Source organism: Ochotona princeps, chromosome 14 (assembly GCF_030435755.1).
Source record: "Ochotona princeps isolate mOchPri1 chromosome 14, mOchPri1.hap1, whole genome shotgun sequence".
Classification (NCBI taxonomy): Eukaryota; Metazoa; Chordata; class Mammalia; order Lagomorpha; family Ochotonidae; genus Ochotona; species Ochotona princeps.
The window spans coordinates 31,850,892-31,873,016 of NC_080845.1; the positions used below are offsets into that span (position 1 = coordinate 31,850,892).

Below are 22,125 nucleotides of genomic sequence, written 5' to 3' on the forward strand. Positions count from 1 at the left end.
CCTCAGCACACTGGTGCCTAGGTCTCTCAAAAAAGAAACACTAACACAATGGGAAGAAATACCAGAAAAGGTAATGATCCAGATGAGAGTGCCAACACCCTACCAATAAAGGATCGAAAGCCAATGTCTATTTCGGAGATGCGAGATGAAGACATAGAAGATCTACCAGACAAGGAATTCAAAAAAATAATGTTAAAATATGTCAGAGACAATGAGAAGAATTGGGAGGACTTCAAGGAATTCAAGAACCACATAGCCTCAGAAATACAACAAATGAAAAGTAAAATCCTTGACTTAGAGCACAAAATTGAGAGCCTAACCAACAGAACAAATACAGCAGAAGAGAGGATCTCTGAAACGGAAGACACACAAAACGAACACACCCAGTTCATGAAACAGCTGGAGACAAGTCTGAACAAAGCCAATAAGACCATACAAGAAATGAAAGACAACCTCAGAAAATCAAATATTAGGATTATTGGCCTTCCTGAAGGAGCGGAAAAAGAATCAGGAATGCAAATGGTGCTCGACGAAATTATACAGGAAAACTTTCAAAACACTTGGAACATGAATCCAGCTCAAATCCAGGACGGTCAGAGGACTCCCAGCAGATATGACCCAAAGCGATCTTCACCCAGACATATGGTGCTCAAGTTCCACTCCAACGAAGACAAAGAAAGAATCCTAAGACAAGTACGAAGCAGAGAAAAGATCACATACCGGGGAAAACCAATCAGGATCACGGCTGACTTTTCTGAAGAGACCTTACAAGCAAGAAGAGAATGGACAAAGATCTTCCAAATCCTGAATCAGAACAACTGTCAACCAAGAATATTGTACCCAGCAAAGATCTCATTCGTATTTGAGAACGAAATCAAATACTTCCACAGCAAAGAGAAATTAGAAGAATATGCCAGCACAAAACCAGCTCTACAAAATCTCCTTAGAAATGCACTAATTCCAGAAAAAAAGGAGGTGAATCATAAGCAAAGATGGCAAACAGGAAGGTCTCCCCACTAAAGTCCACACAAGGAAGGGCAATAACACAGATATCAACACCCACAAAAACAAGTATGGCAGGGCAAAATCACAACCTCTCAATTTTAACTCTCAACACAAATGGCCTGAACTCACCAATCAAAAGGCATAGATTAACAGAATGGATTATCAAACAGCACCCAACTATCTGTTGCCTACAAGAGACACATCTAACCAGAAGAGATTCAAAGAAGCTGAAAGTGAAAGGTTGGAAACAGATATTTCATGCCAATGGACGAGAAAAAAAGGCTGGGGTAGCTGTCTTAATTTCAGATGATGTGGACTTCAATCTGACACACATCAAAAAGGACAGGGAAGGACATTATATATTGGTGAAGGGACTGATCCATCAGGAAGTAATTACCATTGTGAACATATATGCACCAAATTCAAACGCACCTAGCTACGTGAAGCAATTACTCACGGACTTAAGGGGAGACATAGATATGCACACAATAATAGTGGGTGATCTTAACACCCCACTAACAACTATAGACAGATCAACAAAACAAAAACTCAACAAAGAAACAACAGAACTCATACAAACAATAGAACAACTGGACTTGGTTGACATTTATAGAATTTTTTACCCTAAGGCCACAGATTATACATTTTTTTCAGCAGTACATGGCACCTTCTCCAGGATCGACCACATGATAGGACACAAAGCAAACCTAAATAACTTCAAAAAGATAGGAATCATACCATGTACCCTCTCAGACCACCACGGAATGAAGCTGGAAATCAGCAATTCAAAATGCCCCAGGAAATACAGAAACTCTTGGAGGCTGAACAATATGCTACTAAACGAACAATGGATCAGAGAAGAAATTAAAGATGAGATCAAAAAATTTATGGAAACCAATGAAAACTCTGACACAACATTCCAAAATTTGTGGGACACTGCCAAAGCAGTGCTACGGGGTAAACTCATCGCAATTGGAGCTCATGTCAAGGCCCAAGAGAGGCGCCAAATACAGGAACTAAACACACACCTCCAGGAACTGGAAAAACAACAGCAGAAGAGCCCCACACACAATAGGAAACAAGAAATCATCAAAACAAGGGAGGAAATCAACCAGATAGAAATAAAAAAAACCATACACAAAATCAATGAATCAAAAAGCTGGTTTTTTGAGAAGATAAACAAGATAGACACTCCACTGGCCCGACTGACAAAGAAAAAACAAGAGAAGGCAAGAATTAACAGCATCAAAGATGAAAAAGGCAACATAACAACAGACACCGCATCCATTAAGGCCATAATCAGAAATTACTACAAAGCACTGTACTCCAACAAATCAGAAGATCACCAAGAAATGGAAAAGTTCTTAGACTTCTACCACTTGCCAAAACTTAGCCCAGAGGCAACAAACGACCTGAACAAACCCATAACTGAAGTAGAGATTGAATCAGTGATTAAAGACCTCCCAACAAGGAAAAGCCCAGGCCCAGATGGCTTCACTCCAGAATTCTACAAAACATTCCGAACAGAGCTGACCCCAATCCTCTACAAACTCTTCAAAACAATAGAAAAAGAGGCAACCCTTCCAAACTCATTCTATGAAGCCAACATTACCTTAATCCCAAAACCAGACAGAGAACTAACAGAGAAGGAAAACTACAGACCTATCTCTTTGATGAACATTGATGCTAAGATTCTCAACAAAATCCTAGCCAACAGAATTCAAAAACACATCAGACAGATCATTCATCCAGATCAAGTAGGATTCATCCCTGGAATGCAGGGATGGTTCAACATTCGAAAATCTATAAATGTGATACACCACATCCAAAAACTGAAAAACAAGAATCACATGATAGTATCAATAGATGCGGAAAAAGCTTTCGACAAAATCCAACATCACTTCCTACTAAAAACCCTAACCAAGGTAGGCATAGATGGAAAAATCCACAACATAATTAAAGCAATATATGAAAAACCCAACGCCAGCATCATACTGAATGGAGAAAAGCTGGAACCCTTCCCACTGAGATCTGGAACAAGACAGGGATGTCCACTTTCTCCACTACTATTCAACATAGTCCTAGAGGTACTCGCTGAGGCCATAAGACAAGAAAAAGAAATCAGAGGAATCCAAATGGGAAACGAAGAAGTCAAGCTCTCACTATACACAGATGATATGATTCTTTATGTAGAAGAGCCAAGAGACTCAATACAGAGACTGCTAGAACTTGTACGAGAGTTTGGTAGAGTGGCAGGGTACAAAATTAATGAACAAAAATCAACAGCCATAGTGTATGCGAACAGCCCCAAGATGGAAAAAGACTTAACCAGCAAGATACCATTCAAAATAACAGAGAAAAGTATGAAATATCTGGGAATAAATCTAACCAAAAATGTAGAAGACTTATTTGAAGAAAACTACAATCTGCTTAAAAAAGAAATTGAACAAGACCTCAAAAGATGGAGTAATATCCCATGCTCCTGGATAGGTAAAATCAATATCATTAAAATGTCTATACTGCCAAAAGCAATATATACATTCAACGCAATCCCAATCAAATTGCCCAAAATATTCTTCATGGAACTGGAAACAATGATCCAAAGGTTCATCTGGAAGCACAAAAAATCACGGATAGCTAGAACTATCCTGAAGAACAGGAAGTTAGCAGGGGGAATCACAGTTCCGGACCTCTGGACATACTATAGGGCAGTGGTTATCAAAACAGCGTGGTACTGGCACAAAGATAGAGAGGAAGATCAATGGAGCAGAATAGAAACGCCAGAAGGAAACCCACACAGATACAGCCAAATAATCTTTGACAAAAAGACAAACGACAACCCAGGCAAATGGGAAGGTCTGTTCAATAAATGCTGCTGGGACAACTGGTTGATAGCCTGCAGAAACAAAAAAATAGATCCACATCTCTCACCATACACTAAGATCAGATCTAAATGGATAACAGATCTAAACCTACATCCAGAAACCTTCAAACTTTTGGAAGAAAATGTTGGAAACACACTGGAACACTTAGGGGTAGGCCCTCACTTCCTAAAAAAGACTCCAGATGCAGTAGAAATCAAGACCAAAATAAACAATTGGGACCTCATCAAACTAAGAAGCTTCTGTACAGCTAGAGAAACAATCAACAAAGTAAAAAGGCAACCCACAGAATGGGAGAAGATCTTCGCACACGACATAGGTGATAGAGGGCTAATATCCAGAATATACAAAGAGCTACAAAACAACCAAAATGTCAAAACAAACAAGCCACTCAAGAAATGGGCACGGGAAATGGGCAGACACTTCACAAAGGAACAAACCCAAATGGCAAATAAACATATGAAAAAATGCTCAAGTTCCCTGGCAATAAGGGAAATCCAAATTAAAACATCAATGAGGTACCACCTAACGCCAGTAAGACTGGCCCACATGAATAAAAGCACCAACGACACTTGTTGGCGAGGTTGCGGGGAAAAGGGAACCCTACTCCACTGCTGGTGGGGCTGCAGGCTGGTACAGCCTCTATGGAAATCAGTATGGAGAATATTCAAACAACTCAAATTCAACATACCGTATGATCCAGCAATAGCACTCCTAGGAATATATCCAGAACACTTGTTCTATGAGAAACCAACATGTACTCCTATGTTCATAGCAGCACAATCAGTAATTGCAAAAACATGGAAACAACCAAAATGCCCATCAAAAGAGGATTGGATAAGAAAGCTATGGTTCATCTACTCCATGGAATACTACTCAGCTATTAAAAAAAACAAAATGCAGTTCTTTGTGGCCAAATGGGCCAAACTGGAAACCATAATGCTAAGGGAAATGAGCCAATCCCAAAAGCTTAAATACCACATGTTTGCCTTAATTTAAGATGATATGATGTTATGTATAACATGTTATGTTTTGAATGTTATATGTTGTGTATAAACTAAAATTGAAGTATAGGTGAGGTGGTCACAGAAGGTGGCTGGGAACCCGCATTTACTTTTAACATATTGGTTACTCATTACTATGTCAATTAATTCCATAATGATGTAAATTTTTGCTGATGGTATGTTGGAGCTTTCAATTGACTGGGATGATACTCTGCTGGCTCTGTCATCAGACCAGAGAGGGTATACCTAAGAAACCGTTGAACTTGACGGGACAATAAGATGCTGGACTCTATGTTTGGTATACGTTTGCAATGGGGAAATCTCAACTGAACTTGAGCTGTGGTTATGCAACAAGGTGGAGGAATCCACCATGGTGGGAGGGTTTGGGGAGGGGTGGGGAGAACCCAAGTATCTATGTAACTGTGTCACATAATACAATGTAATTACTGAAGTTAAATAATAAATAATTAAAAAAAAAAAAAAAAATTTAAGCATAAGGAACCTTTCAGATTTTCACAGAAATAAGCACTTCCTTCAGTAACTGCTGTCTCAGAACTGCAGATTTGTTTACTATACTCCAATCTCTTTTTACATGAATTCTCCAAGGAGCCAACAGAAGACCTGGAAGCAGTGAGCCTAGTTAGCTGCTTCAGGTCCAAGGTTCTGATCTCCAGCCTTGGGAGAGCAGGAAGCCACCTGGGTTCTCTATCAGTCTATGTCTTTAGATCAAAGTTTGCCTTTAAAACAATAAAATTTATTTGTTTTATTGTAAAGGTAGATTTTCAGAGAAAAGGAGAGACAGAGAAACAGCTTTCATCTGCTGGCTCACTTCTCAAATGGCCACAACAGGTGTCCTTGATCCCTTCCAAAACCAGGAGCTTCTTCTGGGTCTTCAATGCAGGTGCTGCATCCCAAGGTTTTGGGCCATCCTCGCCTGCATTCCCGGGCCACAAGCAGAGAACTTGATCAGAAGTAGAGCAGCAGGGACTAGAACCCAGCATCCATATGAGATGTTGGTCTTGCAGGTAGAGGATTAACTAGTTGAACCATTGCGCTGGCCCTGAGTTTGCCTGTTTTCAATAACCACTCTTTACTATCTCATGATATATTCTAAGGAACTGAGATAGTAGAAACAGTAATAGTAAACTGAGACAAGCAGAAAGAAAATCTTCACTCAAGAAAAATGGAAATTTCTCCAGACCCTGGATTTTCATCTCCACGCCAGAACTACTAAGGTGTAAAACAAGGGCATTATTCCCTCACTCAACTTAAACAGTATCTTCATTTCTGAACAATGTGGAAAGGCTGGGAAGTACAACAGGGCAGTCAGCTCCTGGTTTTGACAGTGACAAAATCTTCCTAGTGTTAGGAAAAGAAGTATGAGGTACATTAGGGCCAGTTTACCAATCCTGTTAAGGATGAACATGGGTAAAAAACTCAGAAACAGAACAGCTGCTACCCCAAGTGCAACATGTAAAAAACAGGACTTCTCCACTATCCTTGCCCAACCTTAGGACTCACATCCAGAACAGTAGGATGTGATGCTGTTCCCCCCAAACACATAGAACTCTGCAACTTACAAATGAAACTTCTCCTCCCAAACAGGATTCAAGTTTCCAAAAATAGTCTTGGTACGCTTCTTGGTTTTTCCAACTTGCACAGTCACATAAGGGTCACTGGAACCTGTTTTATCCTTTGCTTGTAGGCCCTGGGCACACACCACTGCAAGCCAAGCACACATAGGAAGCTTCAGAGTACACACTGGAGCAAGTCAGAAGTCCACAGCACTATGCACACGCTGTTCGCCTTAAAGCAGTCTCTCTCCACTCCCCTATAGCTACATTTAGTCCAGGTCCACAGGCTTTTCCTTAAAGTCTAACCCAAGAGCCCTACTTCCCCATTGGAGCCCTAACATTTATGCCTGTATCAGCCCTTTTCATCTCTGATATACACGTATTTTAGTCACACCTATCTAGTTTGTAAACCACTGGTTAACTATTCCCTGTCAACTGTCTGTCCCTCTTTCCCAACTCAACTTCTTATAATATCCAATTGTTGGCCTAAAGTGTTGGGTTGCTGTCACATTTTTGCATTAGGGCTTCTATTGCTGGCAGCTGTCAGTCTTGCCTCAACCAGCACCTGGGTCTAGCGAAGGGAAAGAATGTGGATCTCCTTTTTCCCCTAGATCTATCTTCTTTCTCCCCAATTCCTTGGTCCTTTTCATTCAGAATGTCTCTTTCCCCAGCAGTTCCCCAGACCCCAGGCCTTTGTGCCCCTCGGACTTCGGCCCACTTACCAGTGATGGTAATCTTGGCTGACCATTTGGAGGTGCCATCTAACACACTCTGCTTGACTGCTTTCATTTGCTGCACATGGGCAACTTTGCTCACTGAGAAGACGTCCCGGATAACTTCAAAAATCTCTGGCTTGTTCCGCTCTCGGATCTTCATGCGGTCTTTCATGGCCATGATAATATTCTGGGTCCGGTCCTCAGCTCCATGTTTGCAGCTCTTTTCTGCAGCCCCTGAAGGATGAGCCAAAGCAGAAATGTAGAGCTAACCCACAGGCTACCTTCCAGATCACACAGAGACTAAGAAACAAGACCTGCAGAGGCTACAGGACAGTTGAAGAAATTTCAAGGGGCTGGAGTTGTTCTGGAAAGAATGTAATCACTAAGGGACATACTCTCCAGGCAGTGGAGTCTAAAATACAATTCAAGAGTAGCAAAATCTTGATCATTGTTCCGGAGGTTTTTTACACTGTTTTGCTTGAATATATGTTGAGACTTTTCATCAACTTAGCAAGTCTAGGATCAAAATATCACCAACAAGTGTCCCAGTTGACTAGGAAGCGAGGGAGTGACCACTGCAATACCAACAGTGTCACTCAGCTGCAAAGCATGATACCAATCCCAGAAGCTGTCATGACACCTGGTTTAGCTTTTTCTATGCCTCCAATGCCTTTACACTCAGAAAATAGCCTGATGTTCAATGAGAAAAGAATGCCCTTTGATGTCAGGCTTGGGTTCAAGCTCTGGCTCTACCATTCCTTGTTTGATAAGGCAGTTTCTTCTAGAGGAGTTAATGATGTCTGGCTCTCAAGGTTACAATATGCATCACTTCAGACAGTATAGTTGAAGCATCTGGCCCAGTGCCTGGCACCTAGCAAGTACTCAGTAACTGGTCGATACTGTTGTTACAATCACCATCTTCACTGTGGTATGACCAAAGGTCATCTTCCACAGCCATGGCTTCAGCCAGCTCACCAGCAAGGTTTCTTAAGAGCAGCAGCTGGAACCCCATTTTTTTTCCCTACAGGCTGCATCTGATTTATTTCTGTACAGGTTTAACCCTTCAGGCTGAAAACTTAAAGGCAAATCTCTGCATCCTAACCCTAGAGGCAGGGAAAGCACATTCCTGACCATGGAGGCTCACATCAGGGCACTGCATTCTACTCTGTACTCTGCAGATGCCTTTAGGCAGATAATATGCTCTGACAAGAGAAAACAAGCCTAGGCTGCATCGCCACTTAGCAAATCCCATGCAAGGTGCTACTTCCATGGGCTGGGGCCTCTGGAAGGTTCTGGAGAAGAGCTTAGACATCCCAGCCATGGAGTAGCATCTTTTCAGAGGATTCCCAGAGAGCAGCTATACAGCTAGCTGTTGCTAGTTCTCAGGGCCATCTGGCACACAAGCTTGCCACTCCCTCATGCAGGGTTTGGGCAATGTCAACAATGACATTTGTCTCCAGACTATCTTCTCAGAGCCCATTTCTTTGATTGACTTTATCCTGTCTTTTCATTTTTGCTGTAGCCATGCAATTGGCACTAATCTAGGGCTTCCCATAGAGAAGTTTAAGTGAAGAATTCCTCAAGGCCTCTCCCTGAGCCACAGTATCTTTTTGGGATCATGAAGTGCAATGGGTCTGAAGGTGATCTCTCCTCCTACAGCAATCTTTAAAGCTTTCACAGCTATGGTTTGGCCCGGAGTGACACTGGGAACATCTGGGAGCAGAATGCTTGCCTCCTGCCCTTACCTACCTCCCTTGCTCTTCCTGGGGTCCAACCATAGTGAAGGTAAGACCAGAAAGAGAGAGCCAAACAGACAGAAACCTTGAGTACTACCACTTTTTCCAACAGTAACTTATTTTCCTGTTCCCATTCTCCCTACTGCATCTTGGTGGCCAAAGTCCCATGTTTAGCCAGGGCTTTGGGAATCAGGCACACTTTCCTAACAGACCTCTGTCCAATCCATATGAAACTTCTATCCTGGGCACTGCTGATATCTCAGGAGGCTCTTCTGTGAGGTCTAGAACCTCACAGAACTCATTTTCTTCTCATGCAAGTCTTTGATTAAGCACACTCTCATCATTTGGGCAGTTAGGTCACTTTGGCATATATAATATTGAAGCTTCGTTTCCAGGATCAGCGAATTCTAGAAGAAATGTTAGCTCTACCAGAAGGTCACAGAGAACTCAAAAAATTTTCTAAAGCTGCTTAAGAGACTACTATAAGATCTGTTTTGCAGGAAGGTGGCGCCTCCTGAATCAGAACTCTACCATCTCTGAAAATGAAAAGCTTTCTGATATTAAGAATGATGGCTCAGCTGTCCTGGCCCACTACTGCCCCTGCTCCCCCCATCCCCATCCCACAGGGGCACTCACGTTGCAGGCAGTCGGCGTTGAGCAAGTCCTGGCACTTCTCATGGCACTTGACTCCACACTCGCTGCAGCGCATGCCCTGCCGGGCAATGCCCCAGAGCAGGCCTTCACATTCATAGCAGTAGGTTGGGGTACTAGCCGACCAGACTTCAAAGTTGTGGGGTGTGGTGCAGGAGATGGGGTAGATTAAGGCCTGCAGTGTTTTCTTATACACATGGGATTTCTGAAACACACATACCCCATTTCCCAACTGAGACGTCATAGTTCTACTAGGAGATGCATAAGCTGAAACTCTGTGGGTCCTCAAATTCTCCTCTGGCAATAAAGGAGCTGCTCTAGCCTGGTCCAGTCTGTAGCTTGGATTTGCAAAGAAGTCCCCAACATAGTGTGCTCCTGGTCATCCAACTCAGGTTTGGCTGGACCCTGAGACTGAGGCTTTCCCAGCATCTGCACAGTCTAGGGAAATCCTGATTTCAGTGGCCACACCCTACAACATGAGACTTGGGTTAACTTCCTGGTCTGGATTCTTGTCTCTCCTAGTATGAGGAGGAAACTGAGATAAGATGTTACTGATCTGTCTCATCAATAATGTGTCCCACAGTGCTCCCAAATTCCCAGGTAGAAGGGATATAGAGATGGTCACCAGGGAACTCAAGCAAGCCCTTGGATCACTTACCAGCTCTTCATCCTTGAGAGAAGTACGTGTAGCCATTGCAGAAGTAATCCCTGCCTTCCGGGACTGGACCAGTGACTGTGAAACAAGACCTGTTATTAGCCCTGGTCACCAAGAGTTGGCAAAGACCTGGAGAAGGGGCCTCAGTGACTAAAGTCATTTGGTCATAACTCACTACTTTCTGTTTTTACTATCACTCACAGGGAAAGGCACTGGAACAAAAGTACCAAGTGTCTCAGGTTAATATGTAAAATTTCAGGCCCTCAGAGGACTGTTCTCACAATGTCAGACAGCACTTCCTTCAGGGTATCCAGCACCCACGGAGCTTCTTTTTCCCTTACCATGTTTAGATATTTCACCATACAGAACTTCCTTATTTATAAAAAGACACAGAAAAAATAAAAAGTTTGGAAAGCAGTAGGAAGCAGATGATTCAGATTGAGAGACATAGCTCTGTCAATGTCACGTTCAAAAACCATCACAGAAAACGATTCCCCACTAAGCTCTATTCCTTGACACTTCCTATGTCTAAGCAACTCCCAGGGGGCTGCAGAAGCCAACAGGGTGCATGGCAAGTGGAAAGGACAACACAGCTTCAGTCAGAACAAGCAAGGCAGGGAGTTAAGTCTGACAGCTGAGACTGCCCTGCTAGCTGGGCTCTTGTGTAAATGGGTCTAACATAACTGACAATCCCAAATTTTAAGGGCAGTCCCTGGAGAGGCATATAGTTTCCCTAAGTTAGTGCACACTGAACACAGAGTAGTTGGGTTTGGGGGATGGGGAGTGGACAAAAATGATTTGGGATAAGGACTCTTAGAAAGGATGTGGAGGGACTCTGGAGGCACTCACCATAGCCTGTGCAGAGGAAAGCAGAGAAAGGAACAACAAGATGTTAGAGCTCCCTCCCAAGGGCATGAAAACTTGTAAAGAAAGTGAGACATTCTTCCCTATACTCCAACGTAGGTGACATTTCCCAACCCGCACACCCCACCCCCACCATCTCTATCCATTAAAAACTATCTTTCACTCAAAGAGCTGGCCAAGGGCCAGAACTCAGAGTTCCTACTCTAAGGAGAATTAGGACATACAGTGCACAACAACACAGATTCAGGAAAACAAAAAATTGATGCTTGCTGATAAGGAGAGAACGGAGGATGAGAAAAAATTCAGGAGAAAAGAAAGAAGAAAAAGACAAGATGGGAGATGATTTAGCAAAGAACATAATAATATAGAGATGACATTGAAATGTATCTTTAGCTAGATGAAGAGCTAGGAAAAGAAAAGGCATGTTGGAAAGGAAGAAAAAGAGAGGAGAAGATACACAAGTAGCAGGAAATTTTAAAAGGAAAGAAAAAAGAAATGAAGAGAAAACAGCATGTGATACTTCCATCCAACCAACTAAGAACACAGAAACTGGTAGGGGAAAAAAGAACAGTATTGGAGAGGAAGCAATTGGAGTAACTAGTAAAGCCAGAATAGGAAAAAACAAAATAGGAGCAGAATCGAGTCTTACAGAACCTTTCTACCTTCTTATATATGATCCTAGAACTCTAAAACTCTTGGAGAACCTGGATCCCTCATGTCCCCCCATGATCCACGGGGCTGCAGAAAATTCTTTGAGCTGATCCTGCCTCGGAAGTTATGACTGTGAATGGAGTTTTGGATTGTCCTGAAGCCCCTAAGGTCAGTTTTCATCTCCAAGCCTGCCTGAATTCATGTCCACAAAGTTTTATAGTTGCCGCCAGTGCTGGACACTAAGGTATATGAAGAGTTGAGAACAGGGTTGGGGAGCCTTTTACCATCAACAGCCCTTTGGGCATTGATAACATACAGGATTATCAGCTTAAAAATTGGCTTGCTATAGATTTACTGCTTGAGTCTAGCCTACAGGTACCTTGGTAGGACCAAACGAAATGATTCTGTAGGTCTCATACATTCCTTGAGCCAGACATTCCCTGTCCTTGGTCTAGAGACTCCATGTTTTGAAAACAGACTTTACCCCTGAGCTCCCGGAGGAACTCAAGCTCCAGTCATGATCATATGACACCATGCTCAACAGTCTAGGTCAAAGGTTAGTGGCTGCTTCCATTCCAGGCCATCAAATACTTTAAAGCTATCTAGAAAGCGTTGTGTGCTTGGAGGAAGACAATGGAGCCCAGCTCTGAGGGACCAAATCGTAAATGTTATAGGTAGGAGCTTGATCTAATGAGGAACCCAGTGCTTGGACTAGAGAGTAAGCTAGAACAAGGTCCTACTGAAGCCACCCCTGTATATCAGTCAGGCTTCAGACTGACAATCAGACCAATATGAGTCCCATAGGGACCAATGGCGACAGCCTAAGGCTACTGCCTAAGCCTTCAGAAGAGTCCTCACTCACCAGATCACTGACAAGTGGCAGTGGCTTCTTTCTGCGTAGATCTGGCATGCTGTCAATGCCATACAGCCCTCCCGCTGGCCTGAGGAGAGAACACAATATATCAGGACCTTCAGCTCTGCCTTGAGTAACTGGCACATTCCTTGTCCCTGCGTGAAGCCAAACTGACCTCCACCTTGTGCCTCTGAGAAGGGTAAGGAAATTAAAATGAGGGAAATAAAGTCATGGGACAGTAAGCCATGGAGTTTATTCTCATAATGATCATTAGTCTTGTAAGGTTTTATGCCAAAGACTGAGAGTTCTTTCACCCCATATTCACAGGGTGAGGTCCATCTCCCTATCCCTGCACCTGCTTGGGAGACCTGGAAGAAGCTCCGGGCTCCTGACTTTGGATAGTTCCTAACCCTGCCACTGGGACCATTGGGAGCAAACCAGAAGGTGGAAGATTTAGTTCTGTGTCTTTCTCACATTATGTAATTCTGCCTTTCCAATAAATAAACCCTAAAAATAGGAAAAGAACAATGGAGCACAAAGAGTCTGGGCTAGCTCTACGGACACATCAACAGGGACCAGAAGGAAAATTGCAGATTGGACAACTGGATGATTCTAATATTTCTTCTTCTATAATTATTATTTTTGTTGTTCTTTGCCTATTCTTCCATAACAATCTACAATAAAATACAAAAGAGAATGTCTTACAGATTAGATTAGGTTCGATTAACTGTCTTATATTCAGATGACTTGCATTTCACCTCCAATTCTTCTACTAACTCATTACGTGTCCTTGTCCAAAATTCCTTCGTTTTTGGGGCTTGAGGCTTTAACATGAGGTGGATGGACTACAACATCTTTCTGGCCTTTGCAGGATGAAATCCTGAGCCTTGATTAAAAGAACTCATGTATTTGATTGATTTATTGATTATTTAGTTATATATTTTATGTTTCACTTTCATAGGCTCTGGGACTTCCCCTCCCTCCTTCCAAAACTCCTTCCCTGTCACTGATTTATCCTCTATTATTACAATATTATAGCCCTTAATTCTGCCATTTAAGTGTATTCTGAGAGTGTAGGTATGGACAATGACAGAGACTATAGCATAATATTGTCAAGACACATTTAACAGTTTCATTGAGAGTTCATCTTTGATTTGGAAGTAAAGATGCATACTGCACTGTATTTTCATATCTGAATATGACAGTCTCTATTACACAGTGACTATACATTCCCTTAAATGAAAAGCCGTAAAACAAAATCAACAACAGAAAAATAAAAAATGTACAACATTAAGTTAAATAACATGATACTTAATGACCAAAGTGTCACTGAAGAAATGAAAATCAAAAACCTTCTTGAAGAAAATAATGCTGTTGTGTAACCTATGTGTCACTGAAGAAATAAGGAATAACAACCTTTTTTCAAGAAATGAAAATTAAAACAAAATATCAAAACCAGTGAAATGCAACAAAAACAGTATTGAAAGAGACATTTATCTATAACATTAGGTGCTTGCTTAAAAATATCTCAAATAAATTATCTAATAATGCATCCCAAGGACTTATTAAAATAGAAAAAATGAACCAGGAGCAAGAAATTATAAATACCACAGCAAAAATAAATGAAAGTTTAAAAACTACAAATTGCAACAAAAAAGAGCCATTTTTTGAGAAGACGAGCAAAACAAACTTTTAGCTAGACTAGCAAAGAAAAGCAAAAGAGAAAAACCAAGTCAAATTAGAGATGAAAAATAAAACATCATAAAATAAACTAGTAAGATTGGGGTCTGGCATGAACCCCACCCTGTGTGCAGAGAGAAATAAAAAGGAAAGCATTTTTTTAAAAAAGAATAGCTATACCAGCTCATTTTTCTTTTTAATTTGCCTGGACTATCTTATTCCCATCCTTTCATTTTCCACTGATCTTTGCTACTGAGATCTGTCCCCTATAGTCAACAGATAGATGGGTCTTGTTTTTTGATCCAGTTTGCTAATCCATGACACTTGATTGATGAGTTTAACTCCTTAACATTCAGAGTTAATATCAAAAGGTAGTAATTTGGCCTGTCATTTTAGCAATGGGTTGTTCATTGTTTGATTTAGTTTTGTTATTTTATAGGGACGTTCTCCATGTTTGCCTTTCGTTTTGGTAGGTGCTATTCCTTTTCTCGGTTGAGAGAACATCTTTAAGTATCATTTGTAGGGCAGGTCTGGAAGAGTCGAATTCTTTGAGCTTTTCTTTACTGTGGAAGAATTTTATTTCATTTTCAAAGACAAAGGAAAGCTTTGCAGGGTGTTATTCTGGGTTGATAATTTTTTTCCTTTTAGAATTTGGACTATGTCACTACATTCTCTTCTGGCCTAGACAGTTTCCTCAGAGAAGTCAGTAGTGAGTCTGACTGGGATTCCTCTAGATGTTAATTGACTTTTTTCACATGCATATGTAAGGATCTTTTCCCTGTGTTCAGCTGAAGAGTTTGATATTCATGTGTCCTGGCAAGATCACTTCTGGTCAACCCTACTGGGAGTTTTGTGCCTCTCCTGTATTTTGTTTTCCAATTCTTTCTCCAAATCAGGGAAGCTATCCTGAATTATTTCATTGAATACATTTTTATTTTTATTTAAGATTTATTTAAATTTTTATTGGAAAGTCAGATATACAGAGAGGAGGAGAGACAGAGGAAGATCTTCCGTCCAATGTTTCACTCTCCAAGTGAGCACAACGGTCGGTGCACGCCGATCCGAAGCCAGAGGCTAGGAACTGCCTCCAGGTCTCCCACGTGAGTGCAGGGTCCCAAGGTTTTAGGCCATCCTCAACTGCTTTCCCAGGGCACAAGCAGAGAGCAGGATGGGAAGTGGGGCTGCCAGGGTTAGAACCAGCACCCATATGGGAACCTAGCACATACAAGGCAAGGACTTTAGCCACTAGGCCACTGTGCCGATCCCTGAATATATACACTTATATATTTTAAAGATTTATTTATTTTTATTGGAAAGGCAGATATACAAAGAGGAGAGAGAGAGGAAGATCTTCCGTCCGATGGTTCAGTCCCCAAGTGGCCTCAAAGACTGGAGCTGAGCCAATCTGAAGCCAGGAGCCAGAAGTTCTTCTAGGTCTTCCACACAGGTGCAGGGTCCCAAGGCTTCAGCCGTCCTCCACTGCTTTCTCAGGCCACAAGCAGAGAGCTGGACGGCAAGCAGGGCCGCCGGGATTAGAACCGGCACCCATATGGAATCCCAGTGTATGCAAGGTGAGGACTTTAACCACTATGCTATTGCGCCAGGCCCCCCCACCGAACATTTTTAAACCCCACTTCTTTCTGTGCCTTAATTTAACTCCTGTAACTCTTATACTTGATCTTTTAATAGTGTCCCTTAATTGAATACTTTTCTTAGCTTGACTCGGTTCCTCTTTCAGTTTTTTCCGTTTCTCCATCATTGTTGAAGGAAACACCTTCCAATTTTGAGGTTCTCTCTTCTGCCTCTCATTCAGTTATTGAGGTTTTCCATTGAATTTCTAATTTGCTCCATTGTGTCCTTCATTTTCAATAATTCAGCTTGATTTTATTTCCGTATTATTTCCTATGTGACATACTCCTTAAACTCCTTGAACTACTGTATGTGCCTCTCATTGTCATTAAGAAGCTTTATAACAAGTTTTTAAAATTCTTTATTCCCCATTTCCTCAATGTTTTCCTCAGATAACTCTGATGTTAACGAACTCTTTTGTTCCTTTACAGGGGAGGCATCAGTAATATTCATTGTCTCTGCTTTTGCTTTTGATCATTGCTCTTCTGTTTAGCAGATTCCTCTCCTTAGGGCTGGCTTTAAGCTGTGTTGCCCACAGTGTAGGTGGATTTTACTGATTGCATTCAGTACCTGGTTCTTTGTAGTCATTTGTGCTACTCCCTCCAGTGAGTGTCAGTCCTGGGCTCTTGTACTAAGCTTCCTCCATGGTCTCGATAGCCCCAGCACCTTGCTCACCACTTTCCACCCACTGTGATCCTGTCCTGTGGCCACACTGTCGCCTGCACAGCCTTTTTCCCACTTACGGTTCAAGCAGTGCCCATACACCAGCTGTACTAAATCACTACGGTGTCAGCATTGCTGGTCTTGCCGGAACCTATTAGCCGTTTAGGTCTGAAGACCACCCAAACCTATTTTTAGTGGAACTTGTAGGATGCCAAGTCAGTACTATTTTCCCTGTGAGACCAGTGCAATGCATTGAGCTGGAAGTGAGGTCTCTCCTGGCTCAGCACCTGTGCAGCTTGCTATTCTTCCCTCAGCCCCATAGCCTTTTCCTCAGTACACAAAATTGTGCCTGATGTGGCAGTGGTGGAGATCCGGGCCAACTTCCCGTTAGGTGTGGACGCCAAATGGACCTATTTTGAGTGGAACCTGTAGGATGCCAGGTTGGTACTGTTTTCCCTGGCCTCTGGTGAAGTTCGAATCACCAAATGTCAACCGCCACTAGAGTATCTGGTCACTCACTGCAATGCTGTCTCTAGTGCTTCCCCATGTCCACAGGTCGCCAGGTGTCCCTCTGCCTGTCCTCTCCTATATCCTAGGATCACGACATCTCTGCTTCCCCCGGTTAATGATTTTCTGTCTGTTTAAACATGTTCTTGCCCTATCCTGCCATCTTGTTTCTCCAACGTACTTGATTTCATGACAGTATGAAGTGAAGGAGGCAGAGTAGCTGGGCTGTATACCACAGTTGGTCTAGAGAGATGTCCAGAATAAGCAGGTACTTGCAGGTATATGGCGAAGAGTGGAGTCATAAACTGGGTGAAGGCCAGAAGTTGCAAAAGGTAACTTGTAATGCTTATTTCTGGTAAACTAGCTCTCTAAACAGAGGACAGCTTTATTTTTAATGACACTACCAGGTCTAGGGAAGTTGTACACTTGTGACATATTTCCAAATACTAAGCTGAAAGAAAGGACAGAAGATAACAGTGAACTATATAGAATATTTCTGCCTGGTTTCACTTTAGCATAGTTCTGATATGTCAGGGCTGGTATGGTGACATATCAGGATAGTTCTTCACCTGCAGCGAAGGCATCTCATACAGGTGCCAGTTAGTGTCCCAGCTGCTCCACTTCCAATCCAATTATCTGTTTTCGGCCTGGGAAAGCAGAAGGCGGCCCAAGTTCTTGGGCCCTGTACCCATGTTGGAGATTAGGAGAAGCTCCTGGTTTCCAGTGTTGGAATGACTGTGGCCATTGCAGCCATTTGAGGAGTGAACCAACAGATGGAAGACTGTTCTATTTCTCCTCCTCTTTCTGCAAAATTGCCTTTCAAATGAAAATGTAAAAATTTAAAAAATAGTTCTGATATGTCATAGTCATGTTTTTATTTTATACTTAGAAAAGAAAAAAAAAACCTAAAGCTCATTGAAGATGAAACTAGTGCCACAAATCTGTAGCTATTTCTAAAAATTACACTATGCATCTCTTAAACCAAGACGTTATCTGCAACATAAATGATCATTTCTAAAAGAAGGACACTTAACTCTTTCTCTCTTAAGAACAGGCAATAGCTGAGCAGCTTCAAGTGACTCTCAGTACAATCACATGGGTCTGAAACTCCCAGACAAGAAGCACAAGCACACCCCACTCTATCATGAGGAGAGCAGAAGGAATACACAGGTGACTCACAATATATGAAGTAGGACTAAGCCCAGGAGTCATCTAATCAGCTACACCACCAAAGGCATGGAAAGAAAATGCTTCCAAATGTAGGTAGATGTGCTCATTCTCTGATCTAATGACCATATCAACACTATCAGGCAATGGCTCAGAAATCAGAAGAGGATGGTGCAGTCTCAGAACTTGCTCTCCTGCTATGCGGGAACTATTCTGCAAAGCTCTTGTTCTCTGGCAAATCAGTCAGCAGAGCTCTCCCCTTTTCTGGGATCTGGCATACAGAGCTGGTTTCCAGAGGAAAAGCTGAAAACATTGAGAGAGATTGGATACAATCCACAGGAACCTTATAGAAACTCACTTACCCTTCTGGGAGCCACTGAGGCACACAGGCGTCACCATCGTCTGGAATCTTTAAAAAGAGAGAGAAGGAAAGTTAGATCTTGAGAAACATGGGATTTTGTCTGGAGGTTGGGCAGTGAGTAGTAAGGGAAGAACACATAGCAGTGGATGTCACATTCACCAGTGACACAGCCAGCTTCACGTCTAAGCCAATGCTCTGATCAGCCAGAGCAACAATGGGGTCATTGAGACGAACAGTGCTTGTCTCCCTTCTTCCCAGTCCACAGAAAGGACAGAAGATTAAGCTCAGAGAGTTTCTAGTGTGAAGGTCCACTGGGAGTGCGACAGCTGTCAGGACTCACATCTCCCTTGAAAGAGCCCTGGGCACAGAGAGCAATAAGTCAAGTCCAAGAGAAGGGCCTTCACCAAAGCAAAAAGACAACTTCACATAGAGTCTGGACTTCTTCCAGCAATATTCCTAACTCTCCTGGCTACCTTGGAGTTGGACTTGACATTCCTGGATTCCCATTTCATTCCATCTCATTTTGTTCTCCTTCCTTGACTTATCAATGCTGAGCACACATGTACAAATACACTGATACTGAGTTCTTTTTCTACAGCTGATAAATTTGATGAAACTATAGAGTCCAGGGTAGATCAGATTTCTAGATTATAATCCTGCTGAATTTTATGGGCTCTATCAAATAATCCAAGAAAGAAACAATTTTTAAAAATGCGTTTTGAAGGCTTATGTATGAAACTAAACTAAACTAAAATGAAATCAAAACCAAAAAACAAATCCTTCAAGCAGTGCACAGCCAAAAGAGCTCCACAGTTTCTAGAACTCTCCAGGGAATCAGCAAATGATAACATGCTTTTCCAGCACAGGAAATCCAGCGGGAAGAGCTCTGGAGCTTCATGTCCCTGCCTGTTCCCCTTAGGCCCCAATAACTTTCCTGCCTCCTGTTTTGGGAGAAAAATGAGTTTTGGTGGGGATGGGGTGGGCAGTACACTGCTTAGATTTGAACAAGTAGAGAGGTTGTGGGCAAGTTAAAGTGGGGAGAAATTACAGATAGAATTGGGCAAAATGGAGTAGAAGGAGAGGAGATAGGACAGGAAAATAAACAAAGATTATCCTGGGACAGCAACAAACTCAGATGGCCTTTGCATTTAAGCCCCTTCTCAAGGTTGTCTGTGCTGTAAGCAAGCCTTTCTGCCTACTGCCCACAGTCCTTATTCCAACTCGTCTGCCTTCTCCCCTGGTTTTGTGCGTGGGAAGGACAGGTCCTGGAGGCTGATGAAGCAAAAGTCAACAGATACAGTAGAAGAAAACAACAGTAGGTGAGAAATTGTGGGAAAACAGCAAGTCTCCCAAGGCAGTCTGTGTGCCAGGACAGGAATGGGCACAGGGGAGAGTTCATCTCTAAGTCCCTACAGTCTACCAATCAAAACTTATCTTCTTCCCTTTGGCTGCCACTGTACTAAGCAGATTCCTATTTTCTGACCAGAATTAGATATTTGCCAGAATTCACAAGATTTCAGGAAGCAAAGTCACTCCCCCAAAATTCTTTCGGTACCAGGCTCAGATCATGCGCATTTCCTATGTTCAGAGGGAACAAGATGTCTACAGAAGCACAGAGCATGCACACACACAGCACACAGAGAAGGGGCAGAGGAGTGGAAAGAGGTGTAAACCAACTACCCAGAGGGGGAGCATTCATAGATGCAACTCGTGCCTGAAGGAAAAAAAGGTGAGCACAAATCCTGGGCCTGTGGCTTCAGAACACGTGCACTAACTCATTAGGGCAAAATTCACCAGGACCTAAACCATGGGCAAAACAAGCACCCTGAATTCAACAGCCAGTACTTACAGGCATAGAGCATTGGTACACTGTACACTCATGTGGCTTGAGAGAACCACACAATAGCTCGAGGGAAGCCTGTGCTTACAGAGAGGCCCAAGGAGCTGCACAAAAGTACAAAGCACATTCACACTTATGGCCTCAGACAAGAGGCACAAAACACCTGTGGCCAGGCCTGCTCTCCAACACAAAGTACTGCTTACATGCTGGGCTGAGCTTGGGGTTTATAGCACAAGCCAGAGTTTGCAGCAATAGGCAGACAATGGCCACTCAACTGTACAGAGAAAAGCAATCAATGCCTGGGGGGCGTCACATGGAGCCAAAGTTGAAGCACACACATGCTATATGGAATGTGCTGGCACACACATTCTCACACGGTGCTCCAGGAATATCTTCAGCAGCACACGCTAGAACGGAACATGCACACAAACTGCTTTCCAGAAAAACAAACTATCAGCGTGAGCCAAAGCTCAGAGGCACAGATCATGCATGCACACACACTCACACACACGCACACACATACACACATATGGTCAGAGTGCCATATGCACACACAGAAGGGTAGAAAAAAGACAACACAAAGGGCCCAAAGGGCCAGAGGCACAACCTGAAGGGCTCCTCGCTTTCCTTCTGCAAGGAGAGAAAGAGCAGAGAAAAAGGACAGTAAGGTTAGTAGATTCAGTCCTACAGTAGGGAAGGAACCAAAAGGGAATGCTGGCTAAACCCCCAGGCACAAGGAGAGGAAGGATGTCTGGACACTTACATACTCACAGGATACGGTCTGCCTGGGGAAGAAATCCTGGTCTGCTTTCCCCCTGTCCAAAGCGACCTGCGTGCAGGGCCAGCACTTGTCAGACTCCCAACATCAGCCTTGTTAGCAAGGACTGCTCCAACTCACTCAGCAGAGCAAATTCCTTTCACAGAAACTGTGTCACCAAGGAGCTAGAACTAAGTTCTAAAATTTCAAAGGCCTTGTGACTGAACCTTTTCCATTCTGCCAGCAGATACAGCCATGAATTTGCCCTTTGAGCTCTGACTCACTTTCCGAATCCCTAACTTGATTTAGGTGGGTGAAGGCCTGGAGGTAAAACCTAGCCCAGGATGTAAATGGTTACAGATCTTGAGGAGTCAACTGTTACCCTAATAGAAATCACAATGATCTTGGTGACAAAACCATTACTGCCATCCCACACCTGATTACTGATTAATCCCACAATGATATTTCAGAAGAAAATGACACTTCCCAAAGTAAACAAGCAAGTCACAACAGAAAAATATAGTCTTGATTACCATACCTTTCCTATTTGCTGGAGACTGCATTGCCGCCTAGTAATACATGGATAGGCCCATAGGCTTTCTCTTCTAAGCAAAGGACTTCTACCTGGATCTGCTAATCCCTCCACTTTTCTTTTCTTTCCCTTTTTGAGAACTACTGATACCACAATATAAGCAAAGGGGAGAATCCAAGAAACTAATTTACAAGTTCCCAACTTCTCAAGATATTTCTGACTACCCAGTGGATCACCTGTTCTGACAAAAAGAATCACCTGAGGATTAGCAATTCTGCTGCTACTCCAGGTGGGTGGCTGAGATGAGAAAGGCACTTTCGGAACAGGGTCATAGCTCATCCACATCCTATCTCCTCCAGAACACTCTGTTCCCTTGAAATAAGAAAATTAGACAAGGG

The 22,125-nt window shown here is 42.7% G+C and overlaps 1 protein-coding gene across 9 annotated transcripts in view; it reads right to left on the reverse strand.

Moving 5' to 3' along the window:
• Positions 1-22,125, reverse strand: part of UNC13B (unc-13 homolog B) — a 213,076-nt gene that overhangs the window by 25,836 nt on the left and 165,115 nt on the right. For 7 of the 9 annotated variants that reach the window (XM_058672175.1, XM_058672174.1, XM_058672171.1 and 4 more), the window contains 6 exons: positions 18,600-18,646; positions 12,601-12,679; positions 10,227-10,301; positions 9,554-9,773; positions 7,188-7,415; positions 6,472-6,613 (listed from right to left, as the gene is read on the reverse strand). In XM_058672175.1, the coding sequence (XP_058528158.1) occupies positions 6,472-6,613; positions 7,188-7,415; positions 9,554-9,773; positions 10,227-10,301; positions 12,601-12,679; positions 18,600-18,646 (791 nt within the window). Of the gene's footprint in view, positions 1-6,471; positions 6,614-7,187; positions 7,416-9,553; positions 9,774-10,226; positions 10,302-12,600; positions 12,680-18,599; positions 18,647-21,045; positions 21,069-22,125 lie in introns of all 9 variants that reach the window. The other 2 variants (XM_058672178.1, XM_036496707.2) reach the window with 1 other exon arrangement.